This window comes from Panthera onca, chromosome D4 (genome assembly GCF_046562875.1).
Source record: "Panthera onca isolate mPanOnc1 chromosome D4, mPanOnc1 haplotype 2, whole genome shotgun sequence".
NCBI lineage: Eukaryota > Metazoa > Chordata > Mammalia > Carnivora > Felidae > Panthera > Panthera onca.
In genome coordinates, this window is record NC_138351.1 from 12,871,062 (window position 1) to 12,885,686 (window position 14,625).

Genomic DNA, 14,625 nt, shown 5'->3' on the forward strand with positions numbered 1-14,625 from the left:
TGACAGGGGCTGAGGGGTGCTCTGGCGTTCTGTGGGAGTTACATCTGTATGCTGTCCACCTGCATCCAACACCTGCCCTCCTGCTCAGGTACACCCTGCACCCTTACTGGCTCGATTCACCTCTCACTGGTGCTGCGGAGCCCGAGGGCAGGGCTCTCCCTCTATACACTGCTGTTTTCTCTTCCTTCCGGAGACCTTGCCCAGCCTTGCACACTCAAGTGCTCAAGAAATCCTTTCTCCTGGATTAAGGACCCTAAGTGACTGGCCTACACTTGTTCTTCTTTCCCTTTCCATGCTGCCCCCGTGACACCAGGAGGTAACCGGGGCACGTGTGCACACGACCACACAGGAAAGGGAAGGGTTCCTTGAGGAGGAATGGGATTTTGACCGGCTGAATCTGGGCAGAACCAAATCCGGGGAGTCCTAACCTGTTCCAACTTGCTGGAAATACCTGGTTCTGGGTTTCGGTGATGCTGGTATCCCCGGGGCTCCAGGTGGACTGGCCTTGTGGCCCCAGCATGGCTGCCCAGTGGTTCTAGGTGCTGGTGGTGCTTACTGGCACCAGAAGTGTCCCTGGAGCCCTAGGTCTGTCCATGATTCCAGGTGGCGCTGGCATCATGGTGGAGATTCTAGAGCTCGGCATTTCCATTGGGATCAAACCAGTTCTAGCTGGCTCAAAGTGGTTGTGAATGGTTTCAACCAGATGCAAGTCGTTCTTGCTGGATCAAAACAGGCTTGCTCCTTTTAAATCTTGATAAGGCAGATCCCAATCGGTCATGACTGGCTCAAGCCTGTTTAAACACTGGGCTAGCTACCTCGTCATGGTTAGATTTGATCCAACGGCTCCCTGTGCCTGGAGCAAACCAGTTCAATCTAGCCTGAGCAGGATCAGCTGGCTCAAAAGCAGGAGGCTGAGTCTGAACCACGCCTGTAACACGAAGTGTTCAAGTCACTGACTGCGACGTGCGTGAAAATCCAGGGATAAAGCTCTCGTGCTGGAGAGGTGACGCTCAAAATGACATCGTTCCTCATGCTACCAGCTTTCCAAAGTTTAGGATCATATGTGCTTTTTCTTAACACTGGCCATTGAGAACACCCCAAGTATACAGCATTTATCCAAAAGGACTCAGGCACACCTTTTTTCTGTTGGCAGGTACACCATCCCAATCCGCTCTCTCCTACACTTGGGACTAGATATGCATGAGGTATGGGGGAGACCACCGTGGACGGCTCAGGCCGCCACCCCCACCCCCAGCACCCCCTTACCTTGATCCTGCTCACGGCTTCCTGGGCCTGCATCATGCGCACGTTTTTGGAAGGAGTTTTGTCTGAGAGCAGCTGGGTGGAGCCAAGGTAATTGGCAGCAAAAATGATCCCATCGATCAAGTCTTCGGGGTCACAGGGTCCGGGAACTGGAACACACAGAGCCGCAGGGGTGAGTGAAGCCACCCTGGGGTGGGCCCAACAAATCGCTGACCGCACAAGCACCCTCCCCGACCGCTCAGTGCCAGCAAAGGTGGCCCCTGCGGTGGAGATCTTGAGCAGGTGCATCACCCTGCCAGTCCAAGGCACCTCTCCGGGTCTGCCTTCACTCACACCTTGTTTTCAAAGGGAAGAAACAATTTCTTCTTCATCCACTTTACCCAGGCCATTTACTGGGAGAAATGATGTGTTTATTTAAATATGAAACATACAACTCAGTGACAAAGGATGTTGTTTTTCCTGTTAGACTGGGAGCCCTTTGGGGACAAAAGACCATGTCATGTTCGTCTCTGGCTCGCGTGTCTAATCAGTGCCTGTCACCCAGGGGGCATCAAATGTTTGCCAGACAAATGGTTAGGTGAGCAGGAGGCCGCTTTACTAGAAAACCTCATTTTAAAGTGCCACGTTCGCATCTCTCCCTTCCACTTTATGCATAATGGAGAAAACAAATCTTACCAATCGGAAAAATGGGCATTTGTTTGAGAAGGTCTGGATCCCTAGAATGGCCTCTGACCCCAGCTCTGTGAGGCAGATGACATTACCCTGAGTCCCCTGATGTCAACCTTGCTGACGTACAGGCTGTGGTGTCCCCAGCTTGCAGCCACACACGGATCAATTCCAAGGAAAATCAGAATTTTCTGTTCTCACTGACCAGCCTTTTAAATTAAACCTTACTTTTAACATATTTAAAATGGGGGCATCTGATTCTAACCATCATCACCTGCAAACCCTACTTGAGATTAAAACATGTCTGGGACTAATAAATGACTTGAGAACAGATGCACAAAGAAAGGCGTTTTAATTCTGCAGTGAAAAACATATGTATTTTCTTTGGCTTGAATGCCATATTTGGGGAGATTAAAATATACATTTTTAACCTACTGTTAAAACCCCAGGCTCTTAAATTAGATAACTGGCAAAGGAAACAATTTGCTTTTTCCTTTTGGAAAGCTAATCTGAAATGATTTTTATTTTTATCCCTCAACATCAAGCTCATCTTGAGCTTAACCAGCTGCTTCCCATGGATAAGCTACTTATCAGAGTTCAGTCTTAAAACAATCTTATCGTTTTCCTAAAGCCAAGGTGGTGGCTGACACAAAGAAATTAACAGCATTTTAGGAAAGGCCTTCACCAAGCATCTGCGTAGTCCATAAATAAGGAAACGTGTTGTTTGCCATATTCTCGATCTTTCCAAGAAAGGCTTCTGGCGAGTGATACTCAGCCAAACCGGCCTCAACTATGTGCCAGTGGTTCACCTTCTTCTCCAAGGTCACAGACTTCCCGTGCTGAAACTTTCATAGAGGTGAGAAGGATTCAGGGTATTTGCCACATACAGTTTTAGTTGTCCAGCCGGGAAGCACTACTCTAACTAAAATAATACATGGACGGGTTTGGAACCTATATTACACTTTGTAAAAAAGTAAAAGATTATCAGTCTCCTATCATAAATTCCCGTGCGGGGTTTACAGTGTTAAACATACTCATGTTTGCGCAAACAGGCATTGAGCAAAAAGATCTCATCTGGGATAGTAACTTTTAAAAACCTTCCATTTATTTTGTGAAAATAATGAATGTTAAAAGAAAGATAAAGAATTAACCACGTACTTCTCTACGGGCCTTCCAGGATTCTATGTTCATCTCTGAGTTAGTGCTATTCCCCGAAGAGGGTCTCTCGTCAACCATGGTGACTGTGGATATGCGGGTAGGTTTAAAAGCAATCCAAACAATACTTAAATGACTACATAAATGCCGACCAGTCAAGAGACAGTTACACTGGACCTAAATAAATTATGCATTTGAGACATGATCTTATGCCACTGATCCTCCAGGGATTTCGAGGATAATCAAATGTCACTGTTGCTAGATCATACCCTGGGAAAAAAGCCGTTATGTTCGTAATTTCATTTTAGAATTTTTTTTTTAAAGTTAAAAAAATTTCACATTATACTGGTCCTAAGTCAAAGAGCTGCAGGTTTCGTTTCGGCCTTCTGGAACGTGTTTGTCCTTTCAAGTGAGGCCTCCGAGTTGCAAACATGTTATGTCCTCACGCCTTCGTGAATGCTGAGTCTGGGGGAGTGTCGCTGAAGAAAAATGAAATTTCCAAACTTCCAAAAACTCCCCGAGGAGTACTCATGGAATTCTTGGGCCTCACAAAAATGGCACGAATAATTTACAGGTTACTCAAGAAAGAAACCTGAGTGAAACAAACCTATGAGCTTGACCGAGGCTGCAGGACTGCAGGGTCATAAAGGTCTAAGAATCCTGGTAATTCATTCTCACACTGACTATTCATTCATGGGATCCAAGGGCCAGACAGAGCTTCACGGTGGTGTTCTGGGTGGTTTCTAGTCCCCAGAAAATCCCTTTTCAAGAAAATGTCAATCTACCCTACCTGAAAAACTAACCTCCATCCTCTCTGGTAGAGGGTCGTGGCATCTCTAGCTAATGAGCACCTTTGTGTGGATAAGGAATAGGCACTCCGTTTGTGGGGCCCGACCTCAAGCTGGGCTGCCCCGCATGGGCCAAGTTCTGACCCCACTAGGCCTCCTGAACGGGTGCCCTTGAGCAGTGAATCACCTGCACAACCATACGTGGCCACCCTACACAGAACACCATTTACTTGGAGAGCTGTGGAATCAGACTGCCAGCTCACAGCCTGGCTCTGAAACTTGCTAACTGTGTGATTTTGGGAAAGGCACTCACCTCGGCTTGAGTAAAAATGCCTCAGTTCTCTCCTGTGTAACATGGGGGTGTGAAGTCCACTTCACAAGATAGATGTGAGGATTCAATAAGTTATTACATGAAGACCGTGTATCTGGCACAGAGTACAAGCTTGATAAATGTTACTACACTTAACTCACCCAAGCAGGAGATGAGAATTATTGGGAAGGTCTTTTTTTTTTTTTTTTTCCTTCCCTAAATTTAGAGGACCAAAAGTCTCCTTTAAACTTCATTCCCACTTGAATGGTCCTTGATGGATGTAAGAGGCGTCCTGGACTAGAGGAGAGGAGATTTGGATTCAGATGGAGTGTGACCCTTTCTAAGCTGGAAACAGCCCTCAGCCTTCATGCACCCTCTCTTGGGTTCTCAGGGACAGAATCAGCAAAGGTGAGGAGGGAGGCAAGGAATCTTTGACAGGCTCACGGCTGTTTTCTTTTAGTTTAAAATTCTCTGATCATTAAGACTGTGAATAAGTGGTTCTGTGGCCTTTCTTCCCCACTATGGTCTTACCGCCCAGTGCTTCAAATACCCAAAATGCTAGAAGATTCATGCACGACTCAGTACTCAATTACTTCCTTTTCAGCTCTTACCTTCAACGTAGGTTGGGAATGAAGCCAAGCTTTTTCTTGACTGTAATCAAGACAAAGAGGTTTCAGAAAGGGCAAAGCGTGATGAAAAATGCATTAACACAACTTTATCCATGCAACATGAAAAATAAATAGATCACCAATGACAGATATTAATCAGGTGTCGACCGTTTTTGGTTATTACGGAGAGAAAGGTGTGAACAGACACACACACTTCTTATTAGAGGTTACCCAAAGCCCAGAACATCCATTCATATTTTAGGTAACCTGAAAATCTCACATTCCACAATTAGATGTCCATCCGCTTAAAAAGTTTCTAAGTGAAAAACTGTTAGATGAGTAAAAGCACCAACAATGTGATTATATATGTTGAAATCAAGAATTCTCTTGGAGAATTTTATTTCCCTTCAGGTCTTTGCTTCAGTCATCTCTCACTGTGCTAAAAATGTTTGCCAGAGTTTTCCTCTCCTCCTTTTGTCCCTTGTTGGTTTAAAAATTCCATCATGTAAGTGATTAGTATATGTTACCTTAACATAAGAACATAAACAAAGGAGTGAATTGAAAACTGTGGAATTTCTTACACTAAGTAACACCTCACAGCAAGGGTCTTCCAGCAGCATCGTTGGGCTATGAGCATGATTGGCTAGAAACCTTCTAGAACCTGACTGGATGGCAGTTTCAATGCTAGGTTGCAGAGGAACAATACTTACCATTTGGTTCCTCCCGTAACTGAGTGTCACAGAGAACTCTGAGTGGCCTAAGAGTAGGAAGTTCATTGCCGCTCTCGCCACAGAATTTGTAGCTGATGTGTTGGGGGCAGGGTGATGTGAGCATTGCAGGAGAGTGGAGAGCCACTGTCAAAAACAAGACTCCTTCAAACGAGCAAAAAGGAGGGTCTGCAAGGCCCAGGGCTATCCTCAGAAAGCCTAAAGATTTTCATGGCTAAGAGTCTAGTGGGTATGTCATTTCAATCTGTATGTTTTAGAAAAAGGGTATCTTATACAGCACAGCTGCTCAATGGGTTGACCTGGGTTGATGGTAAACTCTGGGGTGCCTGGCGGCTGGGAGAGGTAGGGCCTAAAAGAGGGGGGACATCAGGGGAACAGCTCTGTCTTGTAGCACCTTTGTAGCAAAGGGATGACTAATTAATAAATACCTGCACAACACTCTAAAAATAGTAGTGTTAACTGTTCTATAAAAAAAAAGGGGGGGGGGAGGCAAACACACCCAGGCTTAAGACTCTGTTTCAATTCAAGACAATGACAAGAATTCAACACGAATCACACAACATAGCACACAAGGCAACCTGTCAGTAAACCTTCCGGAATGTGCCCGCGGGGATGAAATGGTTCGTCACACCGAAGACGGTGGGTTTCTTATTTCAGAAGGGATAACCTTTAAGGAAACTACAAATACAAGTCCACTGGGAATGAAAGGTCATTGGCTCCTTTTGTCCCTTGCTGGTTTAAAAATTCCATCATGTAAGTGATTAGTATATGTTACCTTAACATAAGAACATAAACAAAGGAGTGAATTGAAAACTGTAGAATTTCTTACACTAAGTAACACCTCACAGCAAGGGTCTTCCAGCAGCATTGTTGGGCTATGGGCATGATTGGCTAGAAACCTTCTAGAACCTGATCGGATGGCCGTTTAAATGCTAGATTGCAGAGGAACCACTGCATTTATGGAAACCTGCACCCCAAGGAAAGCTAAGATAGGTGGACAGGAGGAAAGAGAACTACAATTTCAACTTCAATGGTGCTTGACATTGGTTTTACTTTTTCGTTGATCCAAGTGAGAAGAAAGGGTCAGTTGAGGGGCAATAGCCAGCTCTAATTCTGGCTAAAAACAACAAAAACTGTGTAACTTCGTGGTATGTAGATGGGAGCCAGTCTTCACAAAGACTAAAGATCTTAAAATTAGTATTTCCCAACCACCTTCCTCGTCCTTGCCCTCAACAGCAAGGGGCCTGGGGTAGAGAGGGTTTACTTTGTTTAATCAAAATGGGTTGGCCTCCAGGTACACCCAAGAAGCCAACTCAGACTTTCTTGGCCTATTAGGATACTTTTTCTGAATGCTCACTTCAAGGACAGTCCCCAGATTTTAGCAGAAGCTACGAAAGAATTACTTGAGTCTATAGTTCTAAAAGCTGCCGTTTTTATTTAGAGCCACAACGGAGGGCATTTGGTACATTTACTTATTCTCTATTCATAAGCTCATGACTGGCTTTCTTTAGTCTCTGGGGTAGTAAGTTTCTTACGGAAAGAGTTTTGAGAAATGAAAGAATCTCTAATTATTGCACACAAAGAGGATTTTCATCATTATTTCTAAGGATATGCAGAAACATGTGCCAAGTCCCGTAGGAACCGAGAAATAACACATTTGCCTTGCTTATTATATCTGATGAATAATCAAATGCTGAATATTCAGATGTCTGATTAGCCCTTTGTTTTCTCACATGTGGACAGAGATGAACATGAGTTGATCCTTCACATTCAAGAATTAATAAAGCCACAGTCAAGAAGATGAAAGGCCAAAGTCCTTGGGATTTTCCAGGAGACACTAAACGATGTGCAGAGCCAGGAGACCCGACGACTGGAGTCATGACATACAAGTTACCTTGTCCACGCAGCGTGTGGCCTGCGGGCACTTTTTGCCCCAAGGGCAGAAGACCCTGGCATTCAGACCCTGGGCCCACAGGGGCTCTGGATTCACAGCCTGCCCTGACCCCTTGTGGGCCCTAGACCTTGGGCAAGTCACTGAGCTTCTATGCTGCCTCAACCACAGTGTGAGGACAGTGAGTCCTACACCTCACAGAATTACTGTAAGGATTAAATGAGATACTATCTATGATTTGCTTGGCCCGATGCCTGACCACTGTAAATGCTCGAGAAATAGCCGCTTTTTATTAGTTATGATCACTGTGGCCTTGATTCTTTTCTTCTTGTTTCTTGTTCTCACCCATCCATGTACTATGAACAAAGGATAAGGCAGAGCTGTGGGATCTAGGGTCCGGAGAAACAGTGACCTAGTTACCCTCCGCTCCCATGAGGTAGGGTCTGAGGACAAGACCAGAGGAGGACAAAGCGTATTTCAAATTTAAATTTTAATGTTGGTATGATTTCAGAGAAGGTCTCCTTATGTTCGTTTGGGTTAACATACACAGGTTATTAAAAAATCTACTTCTCCCTGTGTGAATAGTTAATGGCAAACGTGTGTGTACTCAGTGATGCTTCAAGGGTAAATTTTAATGAAGACTCCCTTTAGAAGCGATCTGCCACTCGCTGTGAAATGGAAACCGCTTCCTTTTGTCGCATTTAACGTAATATGCTTAACAAAAGGGAGGAAAAGGAGACAGTCATTGACTGTGTGGTTTACCTCTTTCATGCACAGCCTCAGCACTGGCTGGGCTGGAGTGAGCTGAACCCACCTGGAGACCACATAGGCAGAGCCCCACAGTTACCCGAGGCCACTTCATAAATAGCTGGGGTGGCACTTGGCCACGGGTAAAAGGACAACAGTGTGGGAAAAGGCAGCGCCCCCCCCCTCCAGGAGGAACACCTGCCCTTTTAATACCTTGCTTGGAAGCAAGCACCATTTAGTAGGGCGACCACATGACTTACTGTCGGAGAGGGACACTTCCGGGCTGTGCTCTCTAGGAGTCCTTAGCCACACACGACTGTTTAATTAAATTGGAATAAAATGCAAAATTCGGTTCCTCAGTCCCAACAGCCACATTTCAAGAGCTTCCTAGGTGCATGTGGCTAGGGACCACCATATAGGATAGCACAGAACTGAGTATTTCCACCAATGCAGAAAGTTCTCTTGGATAGGGAAGAGTGGAGGGGCGCCTGGGTGGCTCAGTCAGTGAAGCGTCTGACTTGAGCTCAGGTCATGATCTCATGGCCTGTGAGTTCGAGCCCCATGTCGGGCTCTGTGCTGACAGCTCAGAGCCTGGAGCCTGCTTTGGATTCCGCGTCTCCCTCTCTCTCTGCCCCTCCTCCGTTCACACCCTCTCTCCCTCTCAAAAATAAACATTAAAGTTTTTTTTTTTAAAAAAGAAAGGGAGAGGGGTGCTCACTAGCTGCACTGCTTGCACAACAGGGGTGGACTGGAAACCACCCCAGGTAAACCAGGACCAGTGGTCATCCTGATGTCATGAGAGAGATTTCACTTGGGCCTGAAATAAACGGGTACTTAAGAAACCAGTCCATTTCCCAAACCGAGGTTTGTAATTCCCCGAGGAAGGATGCTGCTACACAGAGCTCTTCCCCTCCAGTTTCTGGCACTGTCCTGGAGAGCTTTCTGGAATGATGGAAATTCTGTGTCATCTCCCCTGTCCGATGCAATAGCCACAAGTGGCATGCGGCTACTGAGCACTTGAACTGTGGCTAGCGTGCCTGAGAAGGTGCACTTCTGTGTCATTTATTAATCAAAATAGACACCTGTGGCTGGTAGCTACCAGGCTGGACGGTGCGGCTTCAATCGCCGAACTCCAGGCTAGAGAGGAGAAATCCGCATTTCTCTCCCGTGAGGGGAATTTGGGGGATTTGGGCAGGAAGCTGAAGAAAGCTCACACCAGAAGAGTAAGACAACACACGGGCCGGTGGCTTCTGGAACAAAACGGCACCCTACCTCTTTATTCGAGGAGGCCTCCGCGGGGTCGCTGGGGTGAAGGGGTAGGCTCGAAGACTCTGCCCCCAGGGGAGGGGAACTGCCAGGAGACGGGGACTGGAACACAGCAAGGGAAGGACACAGTGAGAATCGGGGGTGGGGGGGGGGGTAAGGGAACACCCGGCCGGGGCGGGGGCCAGAGGACAAGGCCCCACAGAACCGAACAAACGCTTCCACAGTGAAAAACTTTCTCGCAGAGAAGCTACCAACAGTACATAAAAGGCCTGCATTTTTTGAGCTCTCTTTTATTTCTATTCATGTTTTTCATTTTAGAGGTGGGGAGGGGCAGAGGGAGAGACAGAATCTTACACAGACGCCACGCTCAGTGCAGAGCCTGATGCAGGGCTGGATCCCAAGACCCTGGGATCATGACCTGAGCCAAAATCAAAAGTCAGACACTCGACCGCCTGAGGCACCCAGGCGCCCCTTGAGCTCTTTTAGATTCCCACCATATTTTCCTGTTTCGTTTATGTTCATTTATTTTTGAGAGAGACAGACAGAGAGACAGAGCATGAGCAGGGAGGGGCAGAGAGAGAGGAGACACAGAATCCGAAGCAGGCTCCAGGTTCTGAGCGGCCAGCACAGAGCCCGACGCAGGGCTCGAACTCACAGATTGCGAGATCATGACCTGAGCCGAAGTCCGAAGCTTAACTGACTGAGCCACCCAGGCACCCCTTCCACCATGTTTTTAAAGGAAACTTTTATAGCTTTGCCATTTTGTTCCTCCTTGGGCCAAGTGTTTAAACATACCAAAAGGTGAATAGCAACCTTAGAACCCTAAACGAATAAAGCTAATGGGGATACACATGAGTCTGTGGTTTTTAAAATTCTGACAAAGACTTTGGATACTAATGGTCTTACAAAACCACCTGCCCAAGACTACCTGAATGGAAAAGGAAAAATGAAAGCAGGTATTTTTTAATTAAACATTTAAAAATGTTTATTTTTGAGATGGGGGGAGGAGCAAAGACACAATTCGAAGCAGGCTCCAGGCTCTGAGCTGTCAGCACAGAGCCTAATACGGGGCTGGAGCCCATGAACCATGAGATCATGACCTGAGCTGAAGTCAGAAGTTTACCCAACTGAGCCGCCCAGGTGCCCCCAAACAGGTGTTTTTACTTATTTTTCATTTTTTTTTTTTTTTTTACTTGAGAGTGAGAGAGAGCACATGTGAACGAGCAAGGGGCAGAGAGAGAGAGAAAGAAAGAATCCCAGGAGGGGGAGAGGGTGAGGGGGAGGGAGAGAGAAGCAGGACTCACCCAAAGCAGGGCTCGTATTTTACCCAAAGCGGGGCTCGTGTTCACCTGAAGTGGGGTTCAAACTCACCCAATGTGGGACTCGAACTCATGGACCGGGAGATCACGACCTGAGCCAAAGTCAGATGTTAACAAATGAGCCACTCAGGCACCCTGAACATGGCAGCTGGGACTGATGGCCAGAAACCACACCACCTGTATTTCTCTAGTCCAGATTTCAAGTATTTTTTTCGGATTTAATCCACAGGCCACTGAAAATTCAGAGAAATTTCAGCATCCAAACAATATGACCTTGGCTGCTCTTGAAACAGTTCAAAAATCCTTTATTAAATGATAGGTTTGAAAATAGGGGGTAGAAACATAGCTTCGGGGCATATGGTCCCCATCAGGTGTGTTACTGCCTCTGGTGGTGGCACAGGTAGGTCTTGCTGGACAGGGAACAGGAAGCCCCAGGTGAGGGCCCAACACAGCATGTGCTCCGTAAACACCTTCCCAATGAACAGCCAAAAAATCAAGCCAGCAGGCCGGAGGGTGGGACTAGTACGGGCGCTGGAAACCCTCCCCAGCCAGTACCCAGACATCTCTGTATGTGCTCCTGAAATCCTGACAGATGAAGGGCATCTTCAGGCAAGCCACAGGGATGCTGAAGAATGCTGCAGCCAAGGTCCTCTGACGGCAAGGATATACCCCGCTTCACCATTTGTTGAAGTCTGATAGAAAGCCTAAAACAGAACCCACGTGACCATCTGTTCTCTGAAGAAGCGTGGCCGTGTGAGGGGAGGTACGTCCCAGACAACGGAAGCAGGGTCAACCAGTGACAGCTGAATCTGTTTCTGATCTCTTGCAACTGGCCCCCTTGGGAAAACCGAGATAGAAACAGCGGCACAGGACCTCTGCATGGAAAAGGAGAATGTTCCACAAGATTGGTTGTGCTGAGTAGGGGAGGGGGTACATTAATACACAGTGGGACTTCGGGGCACCTGAGTGGCTCAGTCCGTTAAGCGTCCGACTTCGGCTCAGGTTATGATCTCGCGGTCCGTGGGTTTGAGCCCCGCGTCGGGCTCTGTGCTGACAGCCCAGAGCCTAGGGCCTGCTTTGGATTCTGTGTTTTCTTCTCTCAGCACCTCCCCTGCTCACTCACTCTCTCTCTCTCAAGAATAAACATTAAAATAAATAAGTAAGTAAATAAATAATGGGACTTCAATGAGCATTATGTGAAATCATAAAAAAAAAAAAAAATACATCTTTTCCAGAAAGTCTGGATTACAGGAAAACACAGGGGGCACCAAATGACCTGGACGATGATGTGGTGAAATGCAGTTTTATTCACGCTGAGACTATTCCTGCGAGGCCTGGATTTGATTTCCATGCCCACAGACCTGATTCCGGGCAGGGAAATGAGGACCAATGAGCTTCTTAATCATTCACAGGCAGAAATCAGCCACTGCCCAGTGAGGCCAAGAGTGTGGGCGCAGGGTAAGAGCAGACGTAAAGGACCCCCTAACTCCACAGCCCCTGGATGCAAGAACCGAGTCCTACATGCCTTAAAAAAATCCCACGCAGAAGTTTTTATTTGGTGTCCAAGAGAGCTGAGGGGTACTGGCTGAGGTTAGCTTAGTGTGGACCACTCAAAATTAATGTAGGAAAGTCCTCACGAGATTATAGGGCCTTTAAAGTTTCCCAGTTTTTCAGATTTGAAGAGCTTCCTTAGATATTTACATCTATGTTTTCCCCCAAGTAATTTCCTCTGTTGCAAAGATTTTAAGGGTCTGGTCCCTGGGAAGCTAGTACAGCTGGTTTTTCTTTAATTGCCTGGTTTGAGGGCTGTGTTACACCTTCACTTAAAAAAGAAAGAAAAGAAAAAAAAAATCTTCAAAAGAGCCCTTCGGTTCCTATTTCCTTATCTAACCATCTTCTCTCGAAAATCTTCTAAAGATGGATTCGTTGCAACACTGGGAACATGGGATCATCTCAGGATGATGTGAGAATGCAGGTTATCCAGACAGCAGGCTGGAATGTGGAAGAGGCAGGGCAGACCCCACAGTGAGGTGAAGTGACCAGCGCCCGGAGCCTGCTGGGGCACACGGGAGAGGAGGGACCCACACTGCCCTCATCAGGGACCACTTCCCCCCAGGGCACCACACTCTAGCCTTCTGCATGCAACTAAGCTCACTCACTTTTCCTTCCATTTGCATGTGCAGTTAATGACCTCCATCTAGAGAGTTCTCCCACGTTCTTTCCCACCGTCGATGCTGAATTTGAAAGTACCTATCTTGCTGAAGTTTTCTCAGACTCCACTCATGGTATACGGTTCTCCCCTGATGGCTTGGGTCAAGTTCTGTAATTATGTGTGTGTCTGCCCTCTCCCAAGAACTCTGGCAGGGATCTTATCTTAATCATCTCTGGAATCCAAGGGCCTGGCCGTGGGGCTCATCAACAGTAGGCATTCAGCAAACATTTGCTGAATAAGTGCCATCAGTGTCGTTTCCAGCTTTACCATATTCTCCAAGCTGCAGAAAGCAGTTCAACCACTGATCTCCTTCATTATTGTTTCCTGGCCGATGGGATGCCCCCTCCTTTTTTTAATGTTTATTTTTGAGAGAGAGAGAGAGAGAGAGAGAGAGACAGACAGACAAAGTGCTAGGGGGGAGGGGCAGGGACAGAGACACACACAGAATCCGAAGCAGGCTCCAGACTCCATGTGGTCAGCACAGAGCCCAACGCGGGGCTCAAACCCATGAACCACAAGATCATGACCTGAGTTAAAGTTGGACACCCAACCAACTGAGCCACCTAGGTGCCCTGAAGCCCTTTTCTGATAGCACTCCTGTGATCTTATGTGTGGAATGTTAAACTTGCATTTTGAATTAGAACTCTGACCTGAGCTCCAGCAAAGCTCTTCTGAAGCTACAAGCTGTCTGCAAACGAAAGGCCCCCCACCTGGTGGGAACCTACCACTCCCCACACCACTGCTGACAAAGTCAAGGTGGACAAGCACCTTCAGGGCTGGCGCAGCCCCCATGGAGCCTAAACAAAGGTGTTTAGTATTGACTTATCTCAAATGTCTGCTTTACAAGCCCTTTGCCCCCTCACTGCCAGCTTTGCTGTACTCTCAAAAGTAGAGAGGGGTGCCTGGGCGCCTTGGTTGAGTGTCCGACTTCAGCTCAGGTCATGATCTCACGGTTTGTGAGTTCGAGCCCTGTGTCGGACTCTGTGCTGACAGCTCAGAGCCTGGAGCCTGCTTCAGATTCTGTGTCTCCCTCTCCCTCTGCCCCTCCCCTGCTCACGCTCTGACTCTGTCTTTCAATAATAAATTAATGTTAAAAAATTTTTTTTTAAAAGTAGAGAGAAAACCAGAAACTAGATAACACTTTTTACTTTCAAAGAATGTACTGGAGGCAAAGTGTAACCAATAAAATATGATACAAAAAGTGAGTTATTATTATGTATTTCTCTGTCTGAAGTCTCATGCCTTCTGGGTCACTGACTCAACATTCCATTTTAAGTCAACGAGACCAAGGATGGGAAGCAAAGGTGGGTGTGAAAATTCACAAAGTGCCACACAGGGCGTCTATAAGGAGGCGTCTGTGATGTCCCAAGACAACTCAGTAACTCCCTGTTCTGGTTCACTGCAGGAGGTCTTAAGCTGCTTGTCTTCTACAGGTGGTGTTCTAGCACATTCTCCACAACCGCGGTCCGAATTTTACTACCACAGCTCTGGGGCTCCACAGAGCAGAGCTCTCAGCTCGAAGAGTCTGATTCCTCAGGGCCAGGGCAAGAGATGGATAGTCCCTTTGTTAGGCTTGAGACGGCCTCAGGATACAGAAGCATCCAGAGGGAAAGCCAGTCACTCATTTCATTTCCAATCAAACATCTCCCAGGAGCACACGCTGTACCTGCTG

The 14,625-nt window shown here is 46.9% G+C and overlaps 1 protein-coding gene across 9 annotated transcripts in view; it reads right to left on the reverse strand.

Moving 5' to 3' along the window:
- Window positions 1-14,625, reverse strand: part of APBA1 (amyloid beta precursor protein binding family A member 1) — a 208,543-nt gene that overhangs the window by 29,439 nt on the left and 164,479 nt on the right. For 8 of the 9 annotated variants that reach the window (XR_013551478.2, XM_060610097.3, XM_081790874.1 and 5 more), the window contains exons 3-5: window positions 9,429-9,524; window positions 4,794-4,833; window positions 1,267-1,412 (exon numbers count right to left, since the gene is read on the reverse strand). Coding sequence is in view for 8 of the 9 variants with exons in the window: in XM_060610097.3 (XP_060466080.1) it covers window positions 1,267-1,412; window positions 4,794-4,833; window positions 9,429-9,524 (282 nt within the window). In the remaining variant the exon portion in view is untranslated. The remainder of the gene's footprint in view (window positions 1-1,266; window positions 1,413-4,793; window positions 4,834-9,428; window positions 9,525-14,625) is intronic. The other variant, XM_060610103.3, reaches the window with a different exon arrangement.